General features: G+C 48.4%; 2 protein-coding genes across 9 annotated transcripts in view; both read left to right on the top strand.

Moving 5' to 3' along the window:
• Positions 1-13,747, top strand: part of dip2a (disco-interacting protein 2 homolog A) — a 71,594-nt gene extending 57,847 nt beyond the window's left edge. For 4 of the 7 annotated variants that reach the window (XM_072700902.1, XM_072700904.1, XM_072700907.1 and 1 more), the window contains 18 exons: positions 14-141; positions 313-427; positions 1,545-1,746; positions 2,111-2,220; positions 2,419-2,499; positions 3,431-3,554; positions 3,815-3,936; positions 4,158-4,269; positions 4,349-4,458; positions 4,827-4,957; positions 5,331-5,499; positions 7,355-7,525; positions 9,772-9,833; positions 9,949-10,006; positions 10,128-10,202; positions 10,316-10,490; positions 10,703-10,826; positions 11,161-13,747. In XM_072700902.1, coding sequence (XP_072557003.1) covers positions 14-141; positions 313-427; positions 1,545-1,746; positions 2,111-2,220; positions 2,419-2,499; positions 3,431-3,554; positions 3,815-3,936; positions 4,158-4,269; positions 4,349-4,458; positions 4,827-4,957; positions 5,331-5,499; positions 7,355-7,525; positions 9,772-9,833; positions 9,949-10,006; positions 10,128-10,202; positions 10,316-10,490; positions 10,703-10,826; positions 11,161-11,413 — 2,322 coding nt within the window. In that variant the 3' untranslated portion in view covers positions 11,414-13,747. Of the gene's footprint in view, positions 1-13; positions 146-312; positions 428-1,544; positions 1,747-2,110; positions 2,221-2,418; positions 2,500-3,430; positions 3,555-3,814; positions 3,937-4,157; positions 4,270-4,348; positions 4,459-4,826; positions 4,958-5,330; positions 5,500-7,354; positions 7,526-9,771; positions 9,834-9,948; positions 10,007-10,127; positions 10,203-10,315; positions 10,491-10,702; positions 10,827-11,160 lie in introns of those variants that run through there. The other 3 variants (XM_072700903.1, XM_072700905.1, XM_072700908.1) reach the window with 2 other exon arrangements.
• A 1,810-nt stretch (positions 13,748-15,557) lies between these two features.
• On the top strand, positions 15,558-21,027 carry LOC111858291 (uncharacterized). 2 transcript variants are annotated; one of them, XM_023839926.2, is made up of 2 exons: positions 15,558-16,094; positions 17,029-21,027. In XM_023839926.2, the coding sequence occupies exon 2, from the start codon at positions 17,140-17,142 to the stop codon at positions 18,262-18,264; it is 1,125 nt and encodes a 374-aa protein (XP_023695694.2). In that variant the 5' UTR covers positions 15,558-16,094; positions 17,029-17,139; the 3' UTR covers positions 18,265-21,027. The 2 variants fall into 2 exon arrangements, with proteins under 2 accessions (XP_023695694.2, XP_023695695.2); XM_023839927.2 differs by lacking the exon at positions 15,558-16,094 and adding an exon at positions 16,101-16,303.
• Positions 21,028-21,338: the final 311 nt, after the last annotated feature.

The following is a 21,338-nucleotide window of genomic DNA, read 5'->3' as shown; positions in this document are numbered from 1 at the left end:
TCCCCGGGTCCAGGATAACTTGGTGTTTGTGGTGGGGAAGATGGACGGCCTGATGGTGGTCAGTGGGCGGAGGCACAATGCTGACGACGTTGTTGCCACGGCGCTGGCAGTAGAGCCTATGAAGTTTGTGTACCGGGGAAGGTGAGAGGAGGATTTTGGGAAATCAAACACAAAGGTCATGGGTTCAAATCCCAGGGAGCACACATAAATTTGAAGGCCATTTGTAGAGCCCCCCCCCCACCATTTTTAAAGATGCTACCTCTAGGGGGCGGTGTTGCCTACGGCCCTGTCTAAGGTCCTCGTGTCTGACAGGATTGCGGTATTCTCGGTGACGGTCCTCCATGACGAGCGGATTGTGGTGGTGGCTGAGCAGAGGCCGGACGCCTCAGAGGAGGACAGCTTCCAGTGGATGAGCCGTGTGCTGCAAGTGAGCTGCTCTGTGCTCTTACATGCCAACACACAGCACGCACACATGCATGCACACACAGCACGCACACATGCATGCACACACACAGCACGCACACATGCATGCACACACACAGCACACACATGCATGCACACACAGCACATGCATGCGCACACAGCACACATGCATGCACACACACAGCACGCACACATGCATGCACACACACAGCACGCACACATGCATGCACACACAGCACACACACATGCATGCACGCACACATGCATGCACGCACACATGCATGCACGCACACATGCATGCACGCACAGCACACACACATGCATGCACACACATGCACACATACATGCACACACAACACATGCATGCGCACACAGCACACACACATGCACACACAACACATGCACGCACACATGCGCGCACACACATGCATGCACACACAGCACGCACACATGCATGCACACACACATGCATGCACACACATGCCTGTTTACACACATAACAACAACAAATCTATTTTTTTATAGCGCGTTATCACAACATTACATCGTCACAAAGCGCTTTACAGCATCCCCACCCAAAGCCCCCAGTGAGTAAGCCATAGGCGACAGTGGCAAGGAAAAACTCCCTAGAAGGAAGAAACCTTGGGAGGAACCAGACTCAAAGGGGGAGCCCATCCTCCAGGGGCCGGCAGGGAGAGTCAAATAGCAGCACAAGGGCTACATTGAGCCACATGTACATACACTGACAACACTTTTAGTCATGGCCAAAAATAATGGCACTTGTGCATTTTCTGCAGAAATGCACCACTTCTCAAAAAATATTATTGACTGCATTGGAACAACACAAAAAAGCAGAAGAAAACTCCAGAAATGGATCAGACAAAATTTTTGACACCTTTTCAAAAGTATAAGAAATAATTGATTTCAATCATATGATGAAGAATAAATACAATATACATGCATAGCAGCATACAATAGTGCAAATAGCACAAAGCCAGAAATACTAGGGGATTGGGGTTGTAATAGGATTGGTGCAAGAACAGTGAAAAGTGCAGTGTCACTCACAAATACGCCCCATGCCGTTTCCATGTGACCTTTGACCCCCTCGTCTGTCCCATCAGGCCATCGACAGCATCCACCAGGTGGGGGTGTACTGCCTGGCACTGGTGCCGGCCAACACGCTGCCCAAGGCCCCGCTGGGGGGCATCCACATCTCGGAGACCAAGCAGCGCTTCCTGGAGGGGGCGCTGCACCCCTGCAACGTGCTGATGTGCCCCCACACCTGTGTCACCAACCTGCCCAAGCCCAGGCAGAAGCAGCCAGGTGCGGTGGGGAGGGGGGAGGGAGGGGGGGGTGGCCATGTGATCAGCTGTCACCATCATTTGCCCACCTGCTGCGTTAGCGTGTCGCTATAAGAGAAGCGTTTTCCCCAGAAATGAGAAAATCTCTTTGCCAATATCATCCTCTAAGGCATTGGCCGCCTACCAGTCAACCGCCGTCGACAGACTGATCGGCAGACACATTTGTAGTCCAATCCCCCCCCAGCCCGGTCATCAGAACATACCGGGGGGGCAGCTCTGCCAAAGTATTTCTTTCTAAAAGTAGCTCTCACAAAATAAAGGTTGGGGTGGGGCCCGCATGTCCGGCATCTCCTGAGCCGCTTGCTTGTGCTGCTGTGTGCCGACAGAGGTGGGACCCGCTTCTATGATAGTGGGGAACCTTGTGGCCGGGAAGAGGATCGCCCAGGCGTGCGGTAGGGACGTGACCCAGCTGGAGGACAATGACCAGGCACGTAAGGTACATACCAACCCCTGCATGTTACCCCCGCCCCCCATGGAGGATTACGTAAGGTACACACCCACCCCCCATGTCACCATCTCTGCCAGCCCATCCCTATGAATGCCTGTCCCTCCCGATGTCCCTAATGAGGCATGATGCCCTCTCCTGGCCATTTGTGGGTCTGTCATCCTGACTGTAGGTCTTTTTCTCCCACAGTTCCTGTACCTGCAGGATGTCCTGCAGTGGAGAGCCCAGGCCACCCCAGACCATCCTCTGTTTCTGCTGCTTAACGCCAAGGTGCTGAATCCTCCCCTATTGTTCTGTCCCTCTCTGTCTATCCGCTTGCTCTGTGCATCTACAGTTCTCTTGTCCCTTTCGCTCTATCCCCCGTCCTCTTGTCCCTCTCGCTCTATCCCCCGTCCTCTTGTCCCTCTCGCTCTATCCCCCGTCCTCTTGTCCCTTTCGCTCTATCCCCCGTCCTCTTGTCCCTCTCGCTCTATCCCCCGTCCTCTTGTCCCTCTCGCTCTGTCCCCCGTCCTCTTGTCCCTCTCGCTCTGTCCCCCGTCCTCTTGTCCCTCTCGCTCTGTCCCCCGTCCTCTTGTCCCTTTCGCTCTGTCCCCCGTCCTCTTGTCCCTTTCGCTCTGTCCCCCGTCCTCTTGTCCCTTTCGCTCTGTCCCCCGTCCTCTTGTCCCTTTCGCTCTATCCCCCGTCCTCTTGTCCCTCTCGCTCTATCCCCCGTCCTCTTGTCCCTCTCGCTCTATCCCCCGTCCTCTTGTCCCTCTCGCTCTATCCCCCGTCCTCTTGTCCCTTTCGCTCTATCCCCCGTCCTCTTGTCCCTCTCGCTCTATCCCCCGTCCTCTTGTCCCTCTCGCTCTGTCCCCCGTCCTCTTGTCCCTCTCGCTCTGTCCCCCGTCCTCTTGTCCCTCTCGCTCTGTCCCCCGTCCTCTTGTCCCTCTCGCTCTGTCCCCCGTCCTCTTGTCCCTTTCGCTCTGTCCCCCGTCCTCTTGTCCCTTTCGCTCTATCCCCCGTCCTCTTGTCCCTCTCGCTCTGTGTCCACTATGTGTCTGTGCATGTGACTTTGTCTCTGTGTGGCAGAGGACTGTTCCTCCTCTGAAGCAGATTTTAATGGTTTAACGCAGCTTCATTAAACAGGCCCCCACCATCTCGGCCGCAGTCGCCGGAGTCGCTTCTCGAAAGCATGTCTAACGCCGCGCTCCGTTCCACGCAGGGCACCGTGGCCAGCAGCGCCTCCTGCCTGCAGCTCCACAAGCGTGCCGAGCGGGTGGCCGTGGCCCTCATGGAGAAGGGCCGGCTCAACACCGGGGACCACGTGGCCCTTGTCTATCCCCCCGGTGGGTCCCCCGCTCCCCTCCCTCCTCTATCCCCCACAGGCTGACACTGCTCCACTAACGTCCAATTATCTTATGCGACATTTTGTTGTGTCAGACAAAAATTGATGGAAAACAACCCCGTGGCAACCGTGCACCTCGATCAAAGTTATTTAATAACTGTGGACGCATTTGGACGAATGCGTCAGTCAAGCAGGGTGTAGCATCGACTGTTTTTGCATGACTGTACGCTGTCCCTCTCACACCTCTGCCTCCCACCGCAGGAATCGACCTCATCGCCACCTTCTACGGGTGCCTGTACGCTGGCTGTGTGCCCGTGACCGTCAGGCCCCCCCACCCGCAGAACCTGGCCACCACCCTGCCCACCGTCAAGATGATCGTTGAGGTACTACCCCACCCACTTGCCATTCCTGCAAACACGCACACGGAGTCGCGCAGGCCCTGCGGAAATGCGGCCGTTTGAGGGCAGGCTGACCCACAGCATAGCTTTTAGATCGGCCTGCTTTCTTTCTATTTGACCTTGGGGGTTATGGGGGGGGTTGGGTGTAGAATAATGTTTAAAAAGAGGACGGGAAAATCAGCGCCGGCCGGTCTGTGCACCGACAGGTCAGCAAGTCTGTCTGCATCCTCACCACGCAAGCAATAATGAAACTGCTGAAATCCAAAGAGGCTGCGGCCGCTGTAGACGTGAAAACGTGGCCTACAGTGCTGGACACAGGTACCGCCGTCGCCTCACCGCACTGCACTGCACTGGAAGAACAGAGCTCCGTCACTCATGACCTCCCTGCCTGTCCCAGACGACCTCCCGAGGAAGAGGCCCCCCCACATCTACAAGCCCCCCACGCCAGAGATGCTGGCCTACCTGGACTTCAGCGTGTCCACCACTGGCATCCTGGCCGGAGTGAAGGTTGGTGTGGCTTTACCTGCCCGCTCTGCTCTCTCGCCGGTGCGTTTAAGGAAAGCGTGTCTTCAGTCTGGTTACAACAGACACCTAGAAGCTCCAAATACTGTATGTCATGGAAAAATCCCGGTTGAATAAACCATTTTAGTCAATAAACTGTTTATTTTTCCATTTGAATATATTTATTGTTCATATGCTCTAGCCAGCTCCTGAGACTCTGACTTTGTCCGGATCTGACCTTGCTCAGTCTCCCTGTCCGAGGGCCCAGCTGCACTGTGGTTCTGATTGTGTCCAAGTGTAGCCTGGCTGTGACTCTGACTCTGTCCGGACGCAGCACAGCTCTGTGACTCACGTTGCCGCTCTTCTGTCCCCAGATGTCCCACTCCGCCACCAGTGCTTTGTGTCGCTCCATTAAGCTGCAGTGTGAGTTGTACCCATCCCGCCAGATCGCCATCTGTCTGGACCCCTACTGCGGGCTGGGCTTCGCCCTCTGGTGCCTCTGCAGGTGAGCCGCCATTCGCTTCCTGTCCCCCGTTGGGCTTTCAGTGATGTCTAGTTGGCACGTGTTAGCCTCTGGGGCCGTATTCAGAGAGCGATATGGACTTCGGGGTTGCAGAACTGAAACCTATTTCTACAGAAAGAGAGACGGGTCACAGCTGTCTAGCACCGTGCCCGTCTGTGTCTGTGTGTGCCCATCTGTGTGCCCATCTCTGTGCTCATCTGTGTCTGTGTGTGCTCAAGGATAGGCTGCCTTGTATGTGCCTGTGTGTGTCGTGTAAGAGGTGTTCCAGACTGTGGTTCTTTAAACCTGAATCTGTACAGTTAAACAGAATGTCTTGTGTTTTGAGTAACAAAGCCCCCTCCCCACCTGTCTGCAGCGTGTACTCGGGACACCAGTCCATCCTGGTGCCGCCCCTGGAGCTGGAGAGCAACGTGTCTCTCTGGCTGGGGGCCGTTAGTCACTACAAGGTGCGAGTGACCTTCTGCTCCTACTCTGTCATGGAGATGTGCACCAAAGGCCTAGGCCTGCAGACCGAGGCCCTCAAGGTCAGTCAGCTGCTGCGTCACCCTCCCTGCCCCCTCCGTCTTCACGCCCTCGGTGTAAACTCCTTACTGGAGGCTGATACTGCTGCTTCCAAGGAGAACGTTAATCCTAGATGATCCCAGGGTGGATTTTCTGCAAAATGGGCACTTTTAATTTGCACCCCCCCTAACTCTGGCTTTCAAATGACCAAGTAGATGGTGGTCTGCTTCCAGGTGGTTTTAATAATGGATGGTGGTCTGCTTCCAGGTGGTTTTTTGAATGACGGATGGGGGTCTGCTTCCAGGTGGTTTGTTTTAATTGTTTTTTGAATGACGGATGGTGGTCTGCATCCGGGTGGTTTGTTTGAATGATGGATGGTGGTCTGCTTCCAGGTGGTTTGTTTTAATTGTTTTTTGAATGACGGATGGTGGTCTGCATCCGGGTGGTTTGTTTGAATGACGGATGGCGGTCTGCTTCCAGGTGGTTTTTTGAATGATGGATGGTGGTCTTCCGGGGTTGGTTGATCCCTGTGTTTCTCTCTCTTTCTCAGTTGAAATCCAGGTCAGATTAGTTTCAATTCAGCTCAATGTGGTTCATCTCAGCAAGCTTTGCAGTAGAATTGTCTAAAAGCACCACAGCACTGAATAATGATGATGTTAATGTCAGCTCAGTGTGTGTGTGCTGGCCAGCTCTGTGTTCATTACTGCAGTCCAATGCCACCCCCCTCACATACCTGTGACAGGCAGTCCCATATTGGGGAGTGAGGACACCAGTGTCCCTCCTTGAGAAGGACAGCCAGTTTTCGGTGAATGAAGCGTGAGGGAGAAATGCTTATTTTGTTATTTTTTATAAAAAAAAATAACAAAATACTCCTCAGACTAGGGTAAGTGGTTGCTGGATGGATGGATGGATGGATGGATGGATGGATGGATGGATGGATGGATGGATGGATGGATGGATGGATGGATGGATGGATGGATGGATGGATGGATGGATGGATGGATGGATGGATGGATGGATGGATGGATGGATGGATGGATATGCCTGTCCTCTGAGGTCATGGGGGCTTCATTGTCTCCAGTCTCTGCTTGGTATTTCCGACAAACCTGTCATATTTTTATAGGGTGAGGTGGACCTAATCCATTTTGAGCATTTTTCCTGTTCTGCTCTTCCAAATACAAAATGTTATTTTTTTTTTGAGTTAGGTTAGTAGTTATGTTTAGTAGTTAGTAATGCTGTCTTTAGCGTATAGGGTAACTTGGGTTATTGAGCACTGGCTGAAAGAGGATACTCTTTATGGGGTTACCGAGCTTTTAAAATTAGAACTTATTTAATATGCTACCACATTTTTTGAATTGCAAAAAAACACCCAGAAAATCACCCAGTTTAGCGTGAAAAGCTTATTTTAGCGACCTTCCTTGTTTGTCAGCCACCTGCGCGACCCCCCTTCACACGGCGCTCTACTGAAGCGTACCGTCAACTTCAGCTCGGTCCGTCTCTATTTTAAGCTTTCCTTTATTGCATATAGTCCTCGTCACATTTTTAATATTTACAGCTGTGTGGAAAGTTCCACACGCCAGACCAAGGAAAGAGCGGTTTTTGGTGGTTTTCAGGGTGGAACTTTCTATATTTAACTTGCATGCATGCTCCTGGTCTCTATGCATGACCTGACGTCTGAGATCTTTAGCAGATGGGGCAGTGTGTAGCTGGGGAGGTCAGGGACCTTGAAAGCTTTTGGGTGCGGTGCTTAACCCCGGCTGCTCCCGCCGGACCTGCTTTCTGAACCCAGGCTTTCATAACTTGTACGTCACCTTTGGACAAAAGCATCTACTACATAAATGAACGTAATGTTAATGTCTGCCCTCTTACCCCGTGCAGATGCGGAACATCAGCCTGGCCTGTGTGCGGACGTGCATGGTGGTCGCAGAGGAGCGGCCCCGCATTTCCCTCACCCAGTCCTTCTCCAAGATCTTCAAGGATCTGGGTCTCTCCCCCCGAGCCGTCAGCACCACCTTCGGCTGCCGGGTGAACATCGCCATCTGCCTGCAGGTGAGCGGAGGATCTTGGAATGGGAGGGGCCAGGGGAGGGGGGGGCGCAGGTTCCAATTCATTGTCGATTGGGTGGAGTTCTGCAGCTTCCTGATGTTGTTGGTCCCCCTTGGAACAGACCAGTGAGAATTCGGGTGAAATCGTAGTCCACCAATCAGGATTGAGGTACTTCATGGCTGATATTATTAGTTTTGCCAGATGTGTAATAATTTACTAAAACACTGCACTAAAGTAACTGAGGTGATGTGTGAATGGGCTTATGGGTAATGTCAAATATGTCAGTACTACTTTCCTATAATCCATTTGAAAACAAACACTAAGAAGGATTTGAGACGTGGCTCCAGAATACTACAAGAAAACATTGTTCTGCCATAGAAGAATGGTAGGAAGTCCTGTGATTAATATACTTTACAAAATGATTTTTGCGATTTTTCCCGAGAGATGATCGTGTACCGCTGTCGCTCCCCCTGGTGTTTAAAATATAATATTGCATGTAAAATGGAACACAGTGGATATGGATGTGTAAGCATGTAAAAATCAAACATCTGAATTCTTCTTCCTGTCTGGTTGCTGCTTCCTTTTCACAGATCTGATGTTGTCGCTCTTTCATTTTTTTTCCTTTCTTTTCCTCTTTCCGATCCCTCTGTTTGTGTGTGTCCATGTCCGTCCCGGTCCATGTCTGTCGGTCGGTGGCCGTGTCTGTGCGTGCCCCACCCCCTGTCCTCTCGCGGTTCCCCCGGCCTGTCTCCTCTCGTCAGCCCAACAGGCTGGGGAAGCTGGCTGAGCAGGTACCGTGTGCCGTTCGGGAGAGACTGCAGCGGGGCGGGGAAGGGGTGCGTGTGTACTAGTGCACGAGTGCGTGTGCAACTTGTACGGGTGCGTGTGCGCGAGAGAGAAACTCCGACTGCTGTTCACTGCAAAAGGCTGGCCTGTTTGCTTATTCATTGTTTTACCGATGTATAGTCATTTTTACTTACTGAGTAAAAATATCCGTTTAGTATTCTTCAGTCGGTGAGGTTTCTCTGTGTTTCTGCGACCGCAGACATGTGATACGCAAAAGAGCGTCGTTTCTAATTAAAGGCGGCTGGATTATAGAACAACCACAGCTGCTGATCTGCGGTAGAGTCACTGCGCGCTCTTGATCCACAAAAGCGCAAATAAATCTGCTGTAATTACAGAAGCATCTTGGTTTATCGCTTCCTAATGTAATCCGTTGCTGTCAATGGTTTAAAATTGCTTAAAAATAAAGATTATAAATGGAACACAAGGCTATAATAACTTGAACCTTTTTAGTTTGACTTATTTGTTTTGGTAGGGAAAAGAATTACCTATACTCAGTTTAACGAGGTAATAACGAGCTCCTTTATTAACGCGATTCTCTTAAAAAAAAAAGTAGATTTTGTTGCGCAAGAAAATTTGAAAGAATTCGTGTGGACTGTTATTTATTATTATTATATATGGTGCTAGCTTGCTGCGCTTTATTTTAACATAAAGAGGGCATTCGATCGTTAATGATGGTCTTCTGCTAGCTTTGCACTGGGGTTTAATAATAATAAAAAGCTCAGAGCACGCTGCTGAATTTAAAGTAATTTTGGAATAATGCTGATCTTCCAAGCAGATTATTATGATTTAAAACAGGCGAGTGTGAAGCTGACGCAGCCCCCACTGCCTGGGACCTTCTAACTGTTGGCTGCCTCCACCCCCAAGTCGCCTCTTTCTCTGTCCATTTGTTGTGTTTATTTTTATATTTTATTTGATTTTATTTTTCCTGTTCATTTTCTTTTTGGCTTGTTTCTTCCACCTGCGATTGTTTCCTCTCCAAACCTTTGGCTGGACTCATATCCATGACCGATGCTGCTGAACATCTCAGATGGTGGGATAGTTCTCATGGGGTCGGGTCGGGTCGGGCTTCCATCAGCAGGTCTGGGTGGCCTCTGGCCCCTGCCCTGCACCCACCCGGGCACACTTCACCTCCCTCCCCCCCCCCAGCCACCACATGACCTAGGGTGCTCTTCTTGACATCATGCTGTCAAAGAAGGATCCCCGTTTTCATGTTAGTACCCGGAACCTTCCATCTGTGTATCCTTCTGCTTCCTGCCATCTTAGTTCTGACCTGCCATGCTGTGCCAGGCTTCTGGATGGTGCAGGGGGGCAGGGGGTGTCTGTGACTTACATGGAGGTATTGAAAATGGTGCCAGTCCTTACAAATGCCCTCTGGCCTCATCCTTCCTCCCCCTGTCCTCCAGGGCACAGCAGGTCCGGACCCCACCACAGTCTATGTGGATATGAGAGCCCTGCGGCACGACAGGTGAGCACCCCCCCCACCCCACCCCACATTGGTACGCTCCACCCAGGGGCCTCTGGGTCATCTATCTTGGGCATCATTAACACACTGTGTGTGGTGGGGGGGGTTCTGTTTCCAGGGTGCGTCTGGTGGAGAGAGGATCTCCACATAGCCTGCCTCTGATGGAGTCTGGAAAGGTAAGGAGAACTGCAGAAACACGCTGAGGAACCGTTACTCGTGTCGAACGTTAGCTTGATGCTAATGGATCCTAATATGGGATAATTAATATCAAATAAATGTTATTTGTACATTACACAGATCTTGCCTGGGGTAAAGGTGATCATCGCCAATCCAGAGACCAAGGGACCTCTGGGCGATTCGCACCTGGGGGAGGTGAGTCACCAAGGGGATAGTCTTTGATATCCGTGACGTTTTGATGGGCAGATGTGAGGTCTGGCTGGAGGGTGGACATCCTGCATCTCCTCTCCCCCACTTTCTGTTGATAGGTCTGGGTGAGCAGCCCCCACAATGCCACAGGCTACTACACTGTGTATGGTGAGGAGGCCCTACACGCAGACCACTTCAACACCCGGCTGAGTTTTGGTGACACGCAGACGGTGTGGGCGCGCACGGGGTACCTGGGCTTCCTACGCCGCACCGAGCTCACGGACGCCAGTGGAGGTGCGTACCGGCGATCGACTCCAGGGCACTAGTCAGTCGGCAGCAATATGCAGTAGCAAAGAGGGGGATTCATAACTGGCCATGTGCAGCACAGGGAATTTGTTGTGCTGGTGTAATCCGAAGACCATGGCTAGTGATCTTTAACGCCTTAAAGGTCTGTGACCAGGCATACCGCGTGTGCATAAAGCGTGTGCTGTGTGCACGTGTTCCAGAACGGCACGACGCGCTGTACGTGGTGGGCTCCCTGGATGAGACCCTGGAGCTCCGCGGCATGCGCTACCACCCCATCGACATCGAGACGTCCGTCATTCGATCGCACAAGAGCATCGCCGAGTGGTGAGTGAAAGGAGTGCCTGGTTAAACACCATGATTGACCGCAGTTAAGGCGTATTGTGCTTGTAGGTCGTCATGTTCCGGTATAATGTAGAATATACTGTATAGAAGAGTCTACAAAGCACAGAAGTCATTGACAGATGTTAGCGTGATGGTTAAATACTTGTACCTTGCATGGTCCTGGTTTGAGCTGACATGGACACACTTGATGTACCTTTGAGGCTGGGTAGAGAACTCAAGCTGAACTGCTGTAATGCAGAATATCCATCATATACGTGTCTTAATGGCGGACTCACTAGTTACCCTCTAACCTTCCCCCTTCATGTACACCTCCCAGCGCCGTGTTCACCTGGACCAACCTGCTGGTGGTGGTGGTGGAGCTGGAGGGCTCGGAGCAGGAGGCGCTGGACCTGGTGGCCCTGGTGACCAACGTGGTGCTGGAGGAGCACTACCTGATCGTGGGTGTGGTGGTGGTGGTGGACCCGGGCGTCATCCCCATCAACTCGCGCGGCGAGAAGCAGCGCATGCACCTGCGCGACGGCTTCCTGGCCGACCAGCTGGACCCCATCTATGTGGCCTACAACATGTGATCCCCGCCTGGACAGAGACGCCAGGAAAAGGAGGGAGAGCAGGCCTGCTTTGCACGCTGCGGGAAGAGGCGAACGTGGGGGGTGGGACTCTGCCCCACGTCTGTTCTTCCCTCAGAAAATATGGAGAACCATTTTGGAGGGCTTATTGGTTATACAGTATGTTAACATTTGTATTACTAACCTTCCATTCCCACTTTCAAAACAAGACCCCTTGTCAAGGCAAGGTGAGGGGCTGGCTAAGGCGTACTGGTTTTGTTTACTGGGTTGAATGTCAGTATTGAGTAAATCGTCTTGCGTGTCCCAGCATTGCAGCCCACCCCCCCACCGCCTTGCTCCAGCAGCTCAGATGTGGTCAAGCTAGAGGGATGGCACTAGGGGGCGCTGTTTCGTCAATGTGCCTCATTTCATTGGGAGGGGCTTAACGCCTCTTTCTCATGCCTGCATTAAAGCTTAAGATATTTATTTAGCTCAGAAATTATTCAGATAATTAAAACTGATGTCTAGCACAAAATTTCTGAAATTTAAGGAAATTCCTCATTTATTTTTCTTTTTTAAAAAACACATTCCTGCTTGAGTTTTAAACTTCTAAGGATTCCTGTATGATGGCCTGTGTTATTTTTTAAAGACAGGATGTCTTCTTAATATTTTTCGTCACTTCTGAATACAATTGTTGATTGATTTTATTTTATTTTTTCCCCATCATTGACTGTAATATGCTATCAAGATATCAGGAAGTAGAACAGCCTAGAGATCCTGTAAATGATTTCAGGCTTTTTTATGGTCAGGCCTAACAGCATAAGCATAATCCTACATTTGAAGTTGTACATCGGGTTGCTTAAGATTATGATTCCCCCCCCCCCCCCCCAGTGTTTTAAAATGAGGCCTTAACTTGCTCAGCCAGCTGTTTGTGAAGTTCATCGATAAGTTCACTATTCAGCTGTGATGATGTGTGGGAGGTGTGGGTGCACCATTAGGTCCTGACCCCTCCCCTCCAATAAAAATCCCGGGGGTGTGCCACTATGGGGGAGGGGCACGCCGTGTCTGTACCCCGAGTTTCCCTGTGTGAAAATGATCTACGTCTTATGCAAGTGAGCATCTCGGGTCAAGCCTATGCTATCTAACTAATGAGCTCACAATTTAGTCTATTATTTTTTCTGTTTATCCACATTCTCTACAGAAGAATGCCGAGGTGTTGAATAGGTGTCATATCGGGTTGGTGATTTAGGAACGGAAGTGTTCGTAAAGTGAATCCATAGATATGTCTCGTCTATAGATGGTGGGTTTTTTTTTTTTTTTTAAAGATCTGGGTGGTGTGAGTGAGATGGAAAAGGCTTCTTTGCTGAATGTATACAAGGTTGGATGTACTCTGTTATTCCAATGGGAGTCGGAGGCCAAAAGCTCGCTTTAAACTCCCTGCTCTGTCTGATAGGGCGTTTTTCACGCTCATAGAAACATGTACTTCTTTCAGGTAATTTCCTACAGTGGTTTACGTCACGACAACAAGCTGTAAATCCATCTATCTGGGGCCAGAGGGTAGACAAATAACACGACATAGGCCATCAATGACTCTTGCATTCATTTCGAAGTGTAGCTGCAAATGTTGTGAAGCGCAGGGGGGGGTTGGGGCAGTTTTACAGGCAAACTCGACCCGGCACCGGTGAACCTGTGATGCAAAGACTGCCTCTCAACTGGATTCTGACGCTTGCCCCCCCCCCCCTCCCCGCTTGTGTGGACCTCTTGGAAACCGCAAGCCTACTGTAATTTATGTACAGATCTTGTATAAGTTATTTTGGGATTATAACATTTCTGGAAATTCCAGAACAGACTGCGGCCGCAGTTCCTTGGAGAAAGGCAGACGATCGCCTCAGAATGGACTCCCCCACTAACCGACTTTTAAATAAATGTTCTAGGTTTGTTTTATAAGCAGGGAGGAAGAGAGTAAATACACACGCGAGGAATAAAGCAAATCTTGTACGATTTTTTTTTTGTTTTTAATTAAAACGAGGACACTGAGTCTTGCTGCTTTTCAAAGGAGGAAGGAAAGGCAGAAAGCACATTAAAATATTTTAAGATGAAAACGAGACTTTTGTGGTGAAGCTTCAGAAAGTTATTTCTCTCTTCGGTTCCTTCGTTGTTTTCTGAGCACGCTCAGATTGTGGACATCAATGTGAAGAGTCTCAATAATACCATTCTTTTTCTTTGATATATGTTCTGAACATTAAATGGTTTTAAAATAAAATGATTTTCTTATAAGACAACCAAGAGACTGTGCAATGTCATGGAAATTCCGAACGCTTATTAAATGGTTTATATTGACATTTTTGTTTAAGGCAAGGTGTGCGTAATTTTATTATACAATATGTGAGTAGGTGCGTTGTCAACGCACACCTCCAGAGTTTGGCGTTTCAATCACGCATCTGCTCTCTGTGGAATTTTCATGTACAGTGGACCCTTCGTTTGCAAGGGTTGGTCGTAAGTCAAGACTATTTTTTCCATAAGAAATAATGGAAATCCTCATAATGCACCCCTTACCTAACCTTTTCATAATAAAAAGGGTTCTATAATGTGCGTAATTTACCAGAAACACCAATAATTTCCCTAATGTACTCACCAAATCTGTACAAATTTACAAAGATACAAATCTTTTCTTTGTAAGATTGTCGAGATGGTGGATTTCGACATGCTGTACATATTAGCCAGATCGGTCACATGAACGCCATTCAAATATCTATAGAATTTCCTCCTTTTTGATTGCGATTGATTTCTTTACCTTCTCTTCATTCCTTTGCTGCTTTTCTAGCTTTTTGGGGGCCACTTTGATTGCGATTAGCTAAATTAATTATATAAAGCACTGCACTGACCGAAATGACGTCCACAAACAGGCGTATCTGGGCTCAGACTGATGCTTACAGATGCCTCTCGGGCATCTCGGCTCTTTGTTTATAACCGCACAAGCGATACACGTTTTGGCCTCGACAGGTGTTATGCCGAAAAAGGCATCCCTGCCGTAGAATGCATGCCTGTCTCTAAATGACCGATTGGTCGCTGATCTGAAACGAGTTGAGCTACTTTGTCGAGTAAGGCTACCGTAGTGCTAATCAATAGCCCCAAAAAGTCCATAAAACTCTGACCCTAACCCCCAAAAAACCTCTAAAACCCTAACCCTAACCCCCAAAACACCCCTAAAACCCTAACCCTAACCCCTAAAAAACCCCTGACCCCCAAAAAACTATTAAAAGCTCAACTCGTCGGAACACCGGCATGCATTCTAAGGCAGGGATGCCTTTTTCGGCATAACACCTGCATTCAGGTCGTAACTCAAGGCTTTGGTCGAAACTAAAATTTTGGTCGTTACACAAGCTGTACATATGTCAGGCCGGTCGTAACTCATGGGTCCGCCGTAGCCCTCGTTTCGTGTGGATTTAGACTTGGTACCCCCCACAGTTAAGTTGTTTCGTATCTCAGATTCGTCCATAGTGTGTGTGTGGATATTTTGTCTGACAGACTGGCATCCTGTACAGCAGGAGTCACCAACCTTTTTGAAACTCGAGCTACTTCACGGGTTCTGAGCCACTAAAGGGCTACCAGTTTGATGCACTCTTCTTAAATAACAAATTTGCTTAGTATAATAAACATGTTTTAAATGTTTTTTTAAGATATTGTCATCCATATAAATGCAAATGTGATTAAAGAAGAATAGTAACAGAATAAAATTAAATTTTAGACGCTGCTCACTGGTGAGTTGTACTATTTTTAGAACAGGTTCGCGGGCAACTCATGTGGTCTTGGCCCAAGACTCTTGGGGGCATATCCTAGTGACCGCGGGCACCATGTTGGTGATCCGTGCTGTATAGGGTGTATCTTTACCATGTGCCCTTTGCTACGTGGGATAGGGCCCAGGGCCTCCGTCCCTGACATCTAAATGTGATCTAAATGACTACCGGCGGTCCGACTCCAGGAGCGTCAGACTTATGCTGATCGAGGGGAAACGACTGAACGTCAGTATATTTTCGAGCTGGCTTGTTCATGTAAGTAATAAACAATACAATTACTGATAATGTATCACAACCATGACTGAGTTTGATCACGGCTTAGCTCAGATTACTGGCAACCAAAAAAAGTTTATTGGTGATAATCCGAAACTAGAGAATTCAAATAATAAATATCCTTAATAAAATTTTATTTCGTGCCAAAGGACTACATTGAAGTTTAGATATTTCCGCATAATTTACTCAACAAATTGTGCAAACATCTGGACAAATTTATTGTGCCTAAAATTTTAAATCTCTAAAGGGGCAAGTTTTTAAAAAACTTTCCAGCTGGATATTGGAACACTTGATGTGGTTTATATTTCTTAAGATTTTTATCGCTTAAAACGGAAGTCGTCTCCACCCTTCCAGAAAATTTAATGATAATTTCCTGTGGATGGGATCCGTGTTTTGTATAGTACGGTGGTGCAATAAAAGGACAAATGCACCTTGACTACATACTTATCTGTCATGTATGCATGCATCTCTCCTTTGCTGCCTCCCTTTTTCCTCACATTTACTCCACCTCTCCGCATCTGCCTTTCTCTCGGCGGACCGCCCATCCTCATCCGTCCGCTGTCTGTCAGCCGACAGGCCGGACGCAGTGTGATTGCGGGCGTGATTATTTTATGTATATTAAAAATCGAAGCAAAGTAAGTATTTCCAACGCTACTTCGGTCGCTTTACTGTATTTTGCATGTTTTTTTAACAGCAGATAATTGCGTTGTGGCGCCGCCGGTAGCCGGACCGCTGCTATGCTTCGCGCGAGGCGGCGAGCTGCGCTCCATTCCCGGCCGCGGGGACGCGCCTGAAGCCGGCGATCCGCTCCGCGCGCCCGGTGTGAAAATGCTTTCCGGACCCGGTGAGCTATGAACGGCTCCATCATGGCCGCCGTCCCTCTTTCTCGGTGATCGCTTCTAGATTGCAGTGCGCGGATTTTGGCAATGGTTCCGAAATCGCGCATGGGTCCTTCCTGTTGAACTTATTCCTCTATGGTCTCTACTAATGTCCCCAGCTTTTGACAACACACGGGTTACCTGCGTTTTCTGCCATTAACTTAAAGGGGAAAGCGTAGGGGGAGCAATGCTGAGTGACTTGCCCAGGCATACCGCTATAACTGTCAGCCAGCCTGTTTCCGCGATATCATTTTTCTCCCTGTGACAGGAAATACAGTTTTGACCAAGATTAATATATTTTTCCGAATTGTATGATACAGTTGATGGACTGTCTTACAGATATACAGTACTTGCTACTGTGGCGTCTAAGTGATCCATGACAGATTCATTATCTGTAGTTATCAGTACTCACTCACTCACTCACTCCTGTCTTCCAACACCAGGGGGCAGTGGAGGTGCACCGTTCCCGAAGGCACTGCTACACTGAGCCTTTCCTAATATGTAGTTGTTGATCTAAAAAAAATCTGTTAAAAATGCACTGTTAATTTAAGTTACATTTGCTCTTGGGATACAACCACTAAGAAAGGAATATTTTTGCCTTTCACAGTTTGAAATATGTTAGTGTTTGTATGCAGTGAGGTTGCTCCCGTTCTTGCACCTAAGGAAGCCTTTTTTGTTTTTTTTTTCCCAGGAGGGATGTTGAAACCCTTCATGGATGAAGAATAGGAGTAGCAGGATCTCTGGGGGACCAGTTTTACTCCAGAGGAACCAGTGATACATGTAGGTTCATCTGCCCTGTGCCATGAGTGAGGCCAGTTCCCCGCTCGCTGGTGTGGGGCCTGACGGTTCGCTTCCGGAGCCAGAGGGGGCCGGGACAGGAGATGGAGGGGTGGAAGACCCAGGCGGCCCCCACAGGTGCCCTGAGTGTGGGAGATGCTTCTTGGGTTCAGCCGAGCTGGAGCAGCACGCGGCGTCCCACGAGGAAGCGGAGGAACCGCAGCGGCGTGAGCCGCGTGACCGCCGGCCTGCCCTCTCCTCGAGCCTGCCCAGGCGCGCCAACGTGGGCAGGCGTCCGCACAGCTGCCTGCTCTGCACCAAGACCTTCATCTCCTCGTCACACCTGGCGCTGCACCTCCGCTCGCACAGCGGTGAGCGCAAGTACAAGTGCAGCGTGTGTGGAAAGCTCTTCCTGCAGTCGTCGCACCTGGTACGCCACAAGGCCATCCACACAGGCGAGCGGCCCTTCAAATGCCCCGAGTGTGGCAAGGGCTTCGGCCGCGCCTCGCATCTGAAGACGCACCGGCGGCTGCACACCGGCGAGAAGCCCTTCAAGTGCACGCAGTGCGACAAGGCCTTCACGCAGAAGGCCGGCCTCATCGTGCACCACCGGCTGCACACTGGCGAGCGGCCCTTCTCTTGCAGCGCCTGCGGCCAGGCCTTCCGCTGCGCTGCCCACCTGCTGTCCCATCAGGCACTGGAGGCGGGAGAGCACCGATTTGCCTGCGACTACTGCGACCGCGCCTTCCGCTCAGCGGCGGCGCTCAGGCGCCACGAGGCGTCCAGCCACAGCGGCCAGGAGGCCTTCCGCTGCGGCGTGTGCCGCCGCTCCTTCGCCCGTTCTGCCTGCCTGCAGCCACACCTGCAGGACGACGGCGCCTGCCGGCCCTACCACTGCATGGTGTGCAACAGGACCTACACCAAGATGGCCACCTTCGAGAAGCACTGTCGGCAGCATCAGCGGCACAGTGGGGCCGTGGCAGCGGCCAGTGCCGAGGAAGAGGAGGGGCAGGAAGAGGACGGGGACCTCAAGATGTCTCCGTCGGCCCAGCCGGCTGGCCTTCAGTCCCCGCGGCCTCCCCAGAACGAGGTCACCACGCGATCCAGGGCTCGGGCCAAAGCGAAGGGCAAGATGGCCGACCCTGAGTGAACGCCATCAAAGCCCTGGGACAGAGCACTGAGGAAGAGCTGCTTGGGAAGACAGCCAGCCTCGGGTCACACGCCATTCTCATACTGATTATAATCCGAAACATTCCAAATTCTTCCCGTTGTCGGTGCAATAAAACATTAAGGGTGATTCCGTTCACTGCACTAAATATTAAATACGTTCCTTATGTAGGTGATGCTAGAGCAGCATGTTCTGCTAAAACAGCAAGCTGGCTGCTGTCTCCTGACAACTAACTAGCTGTTTATTTCATCGTTGAAATAACTAAGTGGGGCCGTAGAAACGACACACCTGCCCCAGGTGAATATTACCTGGCTTTTCTCATGAAAGGTTGCAGGTTTGCACTTTTCCTCGTGTGAGACGAGCACCTTTTTTTGCACACTTCTTATGGCGTTGCATCTGTGTAGTGTAGCATCTCCGGCACTGGCAGTTCTGAATCAACTCCATGGAGCTGGAATTGCTAAAGTGAGACGCTGATGTGCGGATCCAGTTGGATCCTAGTGGTATGGAAAGCGAAGGGTGTATTCAGTATCTCCTGGATGGCTGTGCTACAGAGGCACTTTAGGTTTGGGTCACCTACCCATCATGTACCATATCAGGATGAACAGCATCTTTATTGCACAGGTGGTTTATCGGTGTGGGCCAAAGGTTTACACCAGAGGTGGGGAACCGGATCCATGGAGGGCCGGTGCAGGTTTTTGGGATGACCTCTCAATCAGCCAATAAGGAAGCAGCGTCTCTCAAATCCAGTCCTGGGGACCCACTGTTATTGGCTGATTGAGAGGTAAAAAACTTGCATCGACCCTCCATGGATCCGGTTCCCCACCCCTGGTTAAAACCGTATGCGACGAAAGGTGTGCTTACCTCGATGTGTTTCATGCTGAAATGTGTTCTATAATGATTCTTTCTCAATGCTTTTTCAGGCAATTTTGCCAGTTAAACCCGATTTTAATAGGAACACATTCACATTGCTGTCGGAATACTAGTCATTTGTTCCCAATGTCCAGGACATTTGAGTGTTTGCACCTTTTGTCTGTAATAAGCACCTTGACTTAGTAAAGAATGCACTTGCTTTGGTTGTGTTAAGGAAATAGGCTTTTCGTGTGGAATTACACCTTAATTAAATGTCTGTTTTGTGCAACTCCTTAACTGCTAAGCCCTGCCATAAAAGCTTAAAAGAGATTTAAGTGAGGCTCCATTTAATGGACGACCTGTGGAGGTATAAAATGGCAGTCTAATTTATATTTAAGACTCATTTATACGACATGGGTGCCGGACTATTGTCGCAGACTACAAAAGTACGTTTGAAGTAATATCGTATTCTGTAGCATTTGGAAATTCATTGGTGTTCTATTGTCAACTAGTCAGACCAGTTACAAAGCAACTCTGCAAATTTGAACCAGTGGAAATCTTCAGTGAGACCCATTTATATCATTGTACTGTTTGGTAATAATGTACCTTTTTTCCTTAAATTATAATCTCCTCCCCTTTGTTTTCACTGCACTCATTTAGTATCTTATTGTACATCACGTTTTTCCTTGTTTTACTGCCATTTTGCACATTAAAGTAATAATAATTATCTGCTTTAATATAAATGATACTTTAAGGAAAAGGTGTGCAATGCTTATTTGATAGTAGGAATATGGTAACATTGTAGGAATTAAGCTGTAATCCGTTAATTTAAGTGGGTGCACTTATCACATCTGTGCACCATGTGACACCAGTAGAAGCTGAAATGTGTTTTTTGGGTCGCCTTTTTTCCTTCATCTTTAAGCTTTTAAAGGGATCCTATGTGTTTCTTCATAGACTAATGATTGGGTTACGCTATGTGTTTCATTAATTGTAAAGTGATTTCTGCGATTCTATGTTAGGTCCAATAGCTGATATTTTAATTTAATGCACAGTACTAGTACCCAGTAATATTTTTTACTTATATTGTAACTTTTGTTTCTCAAAAGCTAGCCTGTGTTACACGTTAGCCCGTGTATTAATAAAATATAAGGTGTGAAACTTTAAGACTTTCAGGAACAGATTGTCGCATTGAATGCAGAGTCTTGATAAGGTATTTTCTCTTCAAAATAGTGAAAGTTATTCTGTTATGAGACTTTCGGTAACTGTGTGTATGATATATCTATAAGAATCTATGAACGCATTCATAAAGCATAATGCATTCGTGAAGCATTATAAACATGATCTCAAATATTTATAAAAAGGCATAACACATTATAACCATGTTTATTAAGCATTATGAATGCTTTATGAATCTCTCATCTACAATGCACTATAGATACCTTCATAATGCAGTACACAGCGTCCTTAATTCTTATACAGACCATTGTAATGCATTATGAATGTATCTATAGTGCATTATAGATGAGAGCTTCATTAGAGTTTATGAAGTATTATAATAAACACTATAATGCCTTATGACTGTTAATAGAAAATGCTGTAATGTTTTAACTCTTATACCAACCATTATAATACACCATGAAGGTATCTATAATGCATTATAGATGACAGCTTTAATTAAATAGTTACCATACTTTCTTACATGCAGCCCTCCTATTGGATTAGATGTATCATGCCTTTTCATTCCCTTCTGTCTGTAATACATTACACAAAAATTCTCTGTCCAGTAATGCAGGTAGATACTGATTAAACTGTGTGGTATGTAAAGAATGGATTTGTTTTCTCTAAAATAAATGGTTTGCTTGAATATTTTGCTTTAATAAATGTTATTCAATGATAGGATTTGTTTTTTTTTTATTTAAGATAAACATTTTGGACAATTTGGTTTAAAGAAGGATTCAGTTTAAATTCTACATTAACTAATAACAAACAACTAATTTAAATGAGCAGCAGTGTGGTTAGATCCTAGGCAAGGGCTCCATCCCTATAAACGTTAAGGCACGGTAGAGTCATTGCACAAAGAATCAAAGTTCTATTGTCCATTTATAGCAACTGATGGAAGCCAAGGACTTATGTTCCCGATAATGACTGTACATGGTTTACATTGAATGGCCTGCATAGTGTTCTAATGTAACTGCATTCTCCTCATG

This window comes from Paramormyrops kingsleyae, chromosome 16 (assembly GCF_048594095.1).
Source record: "Paramormyrops kingsleyae isolate MSU_618 chromosome 16, PKINGS_0.4, whole genome shotgun sequence".
NCBI classification, from domain to species: Eukaryota; Metazoa; Chordata; class Actinopteri; order Osteoglossiformes; family Mormyridae; genus Paramormyrops; species Paramormyrops kingsleyae.
The sequence above is the reverse complement of the archived record's forward strand: the minus strand, read 5'-3'. Positions and strand labels throughout refer to the sequence as shown.

What these genes read in the sequence shown, in the direction of transcription:
- LOC111858291 (XM_023839926.2), top strand. Translation starts at nt 17,140, where the DNA reads ATGAGTGAGGCCAGTTCCCCGCTCGCTGGTGTGGGGCCTGACGGTTCG.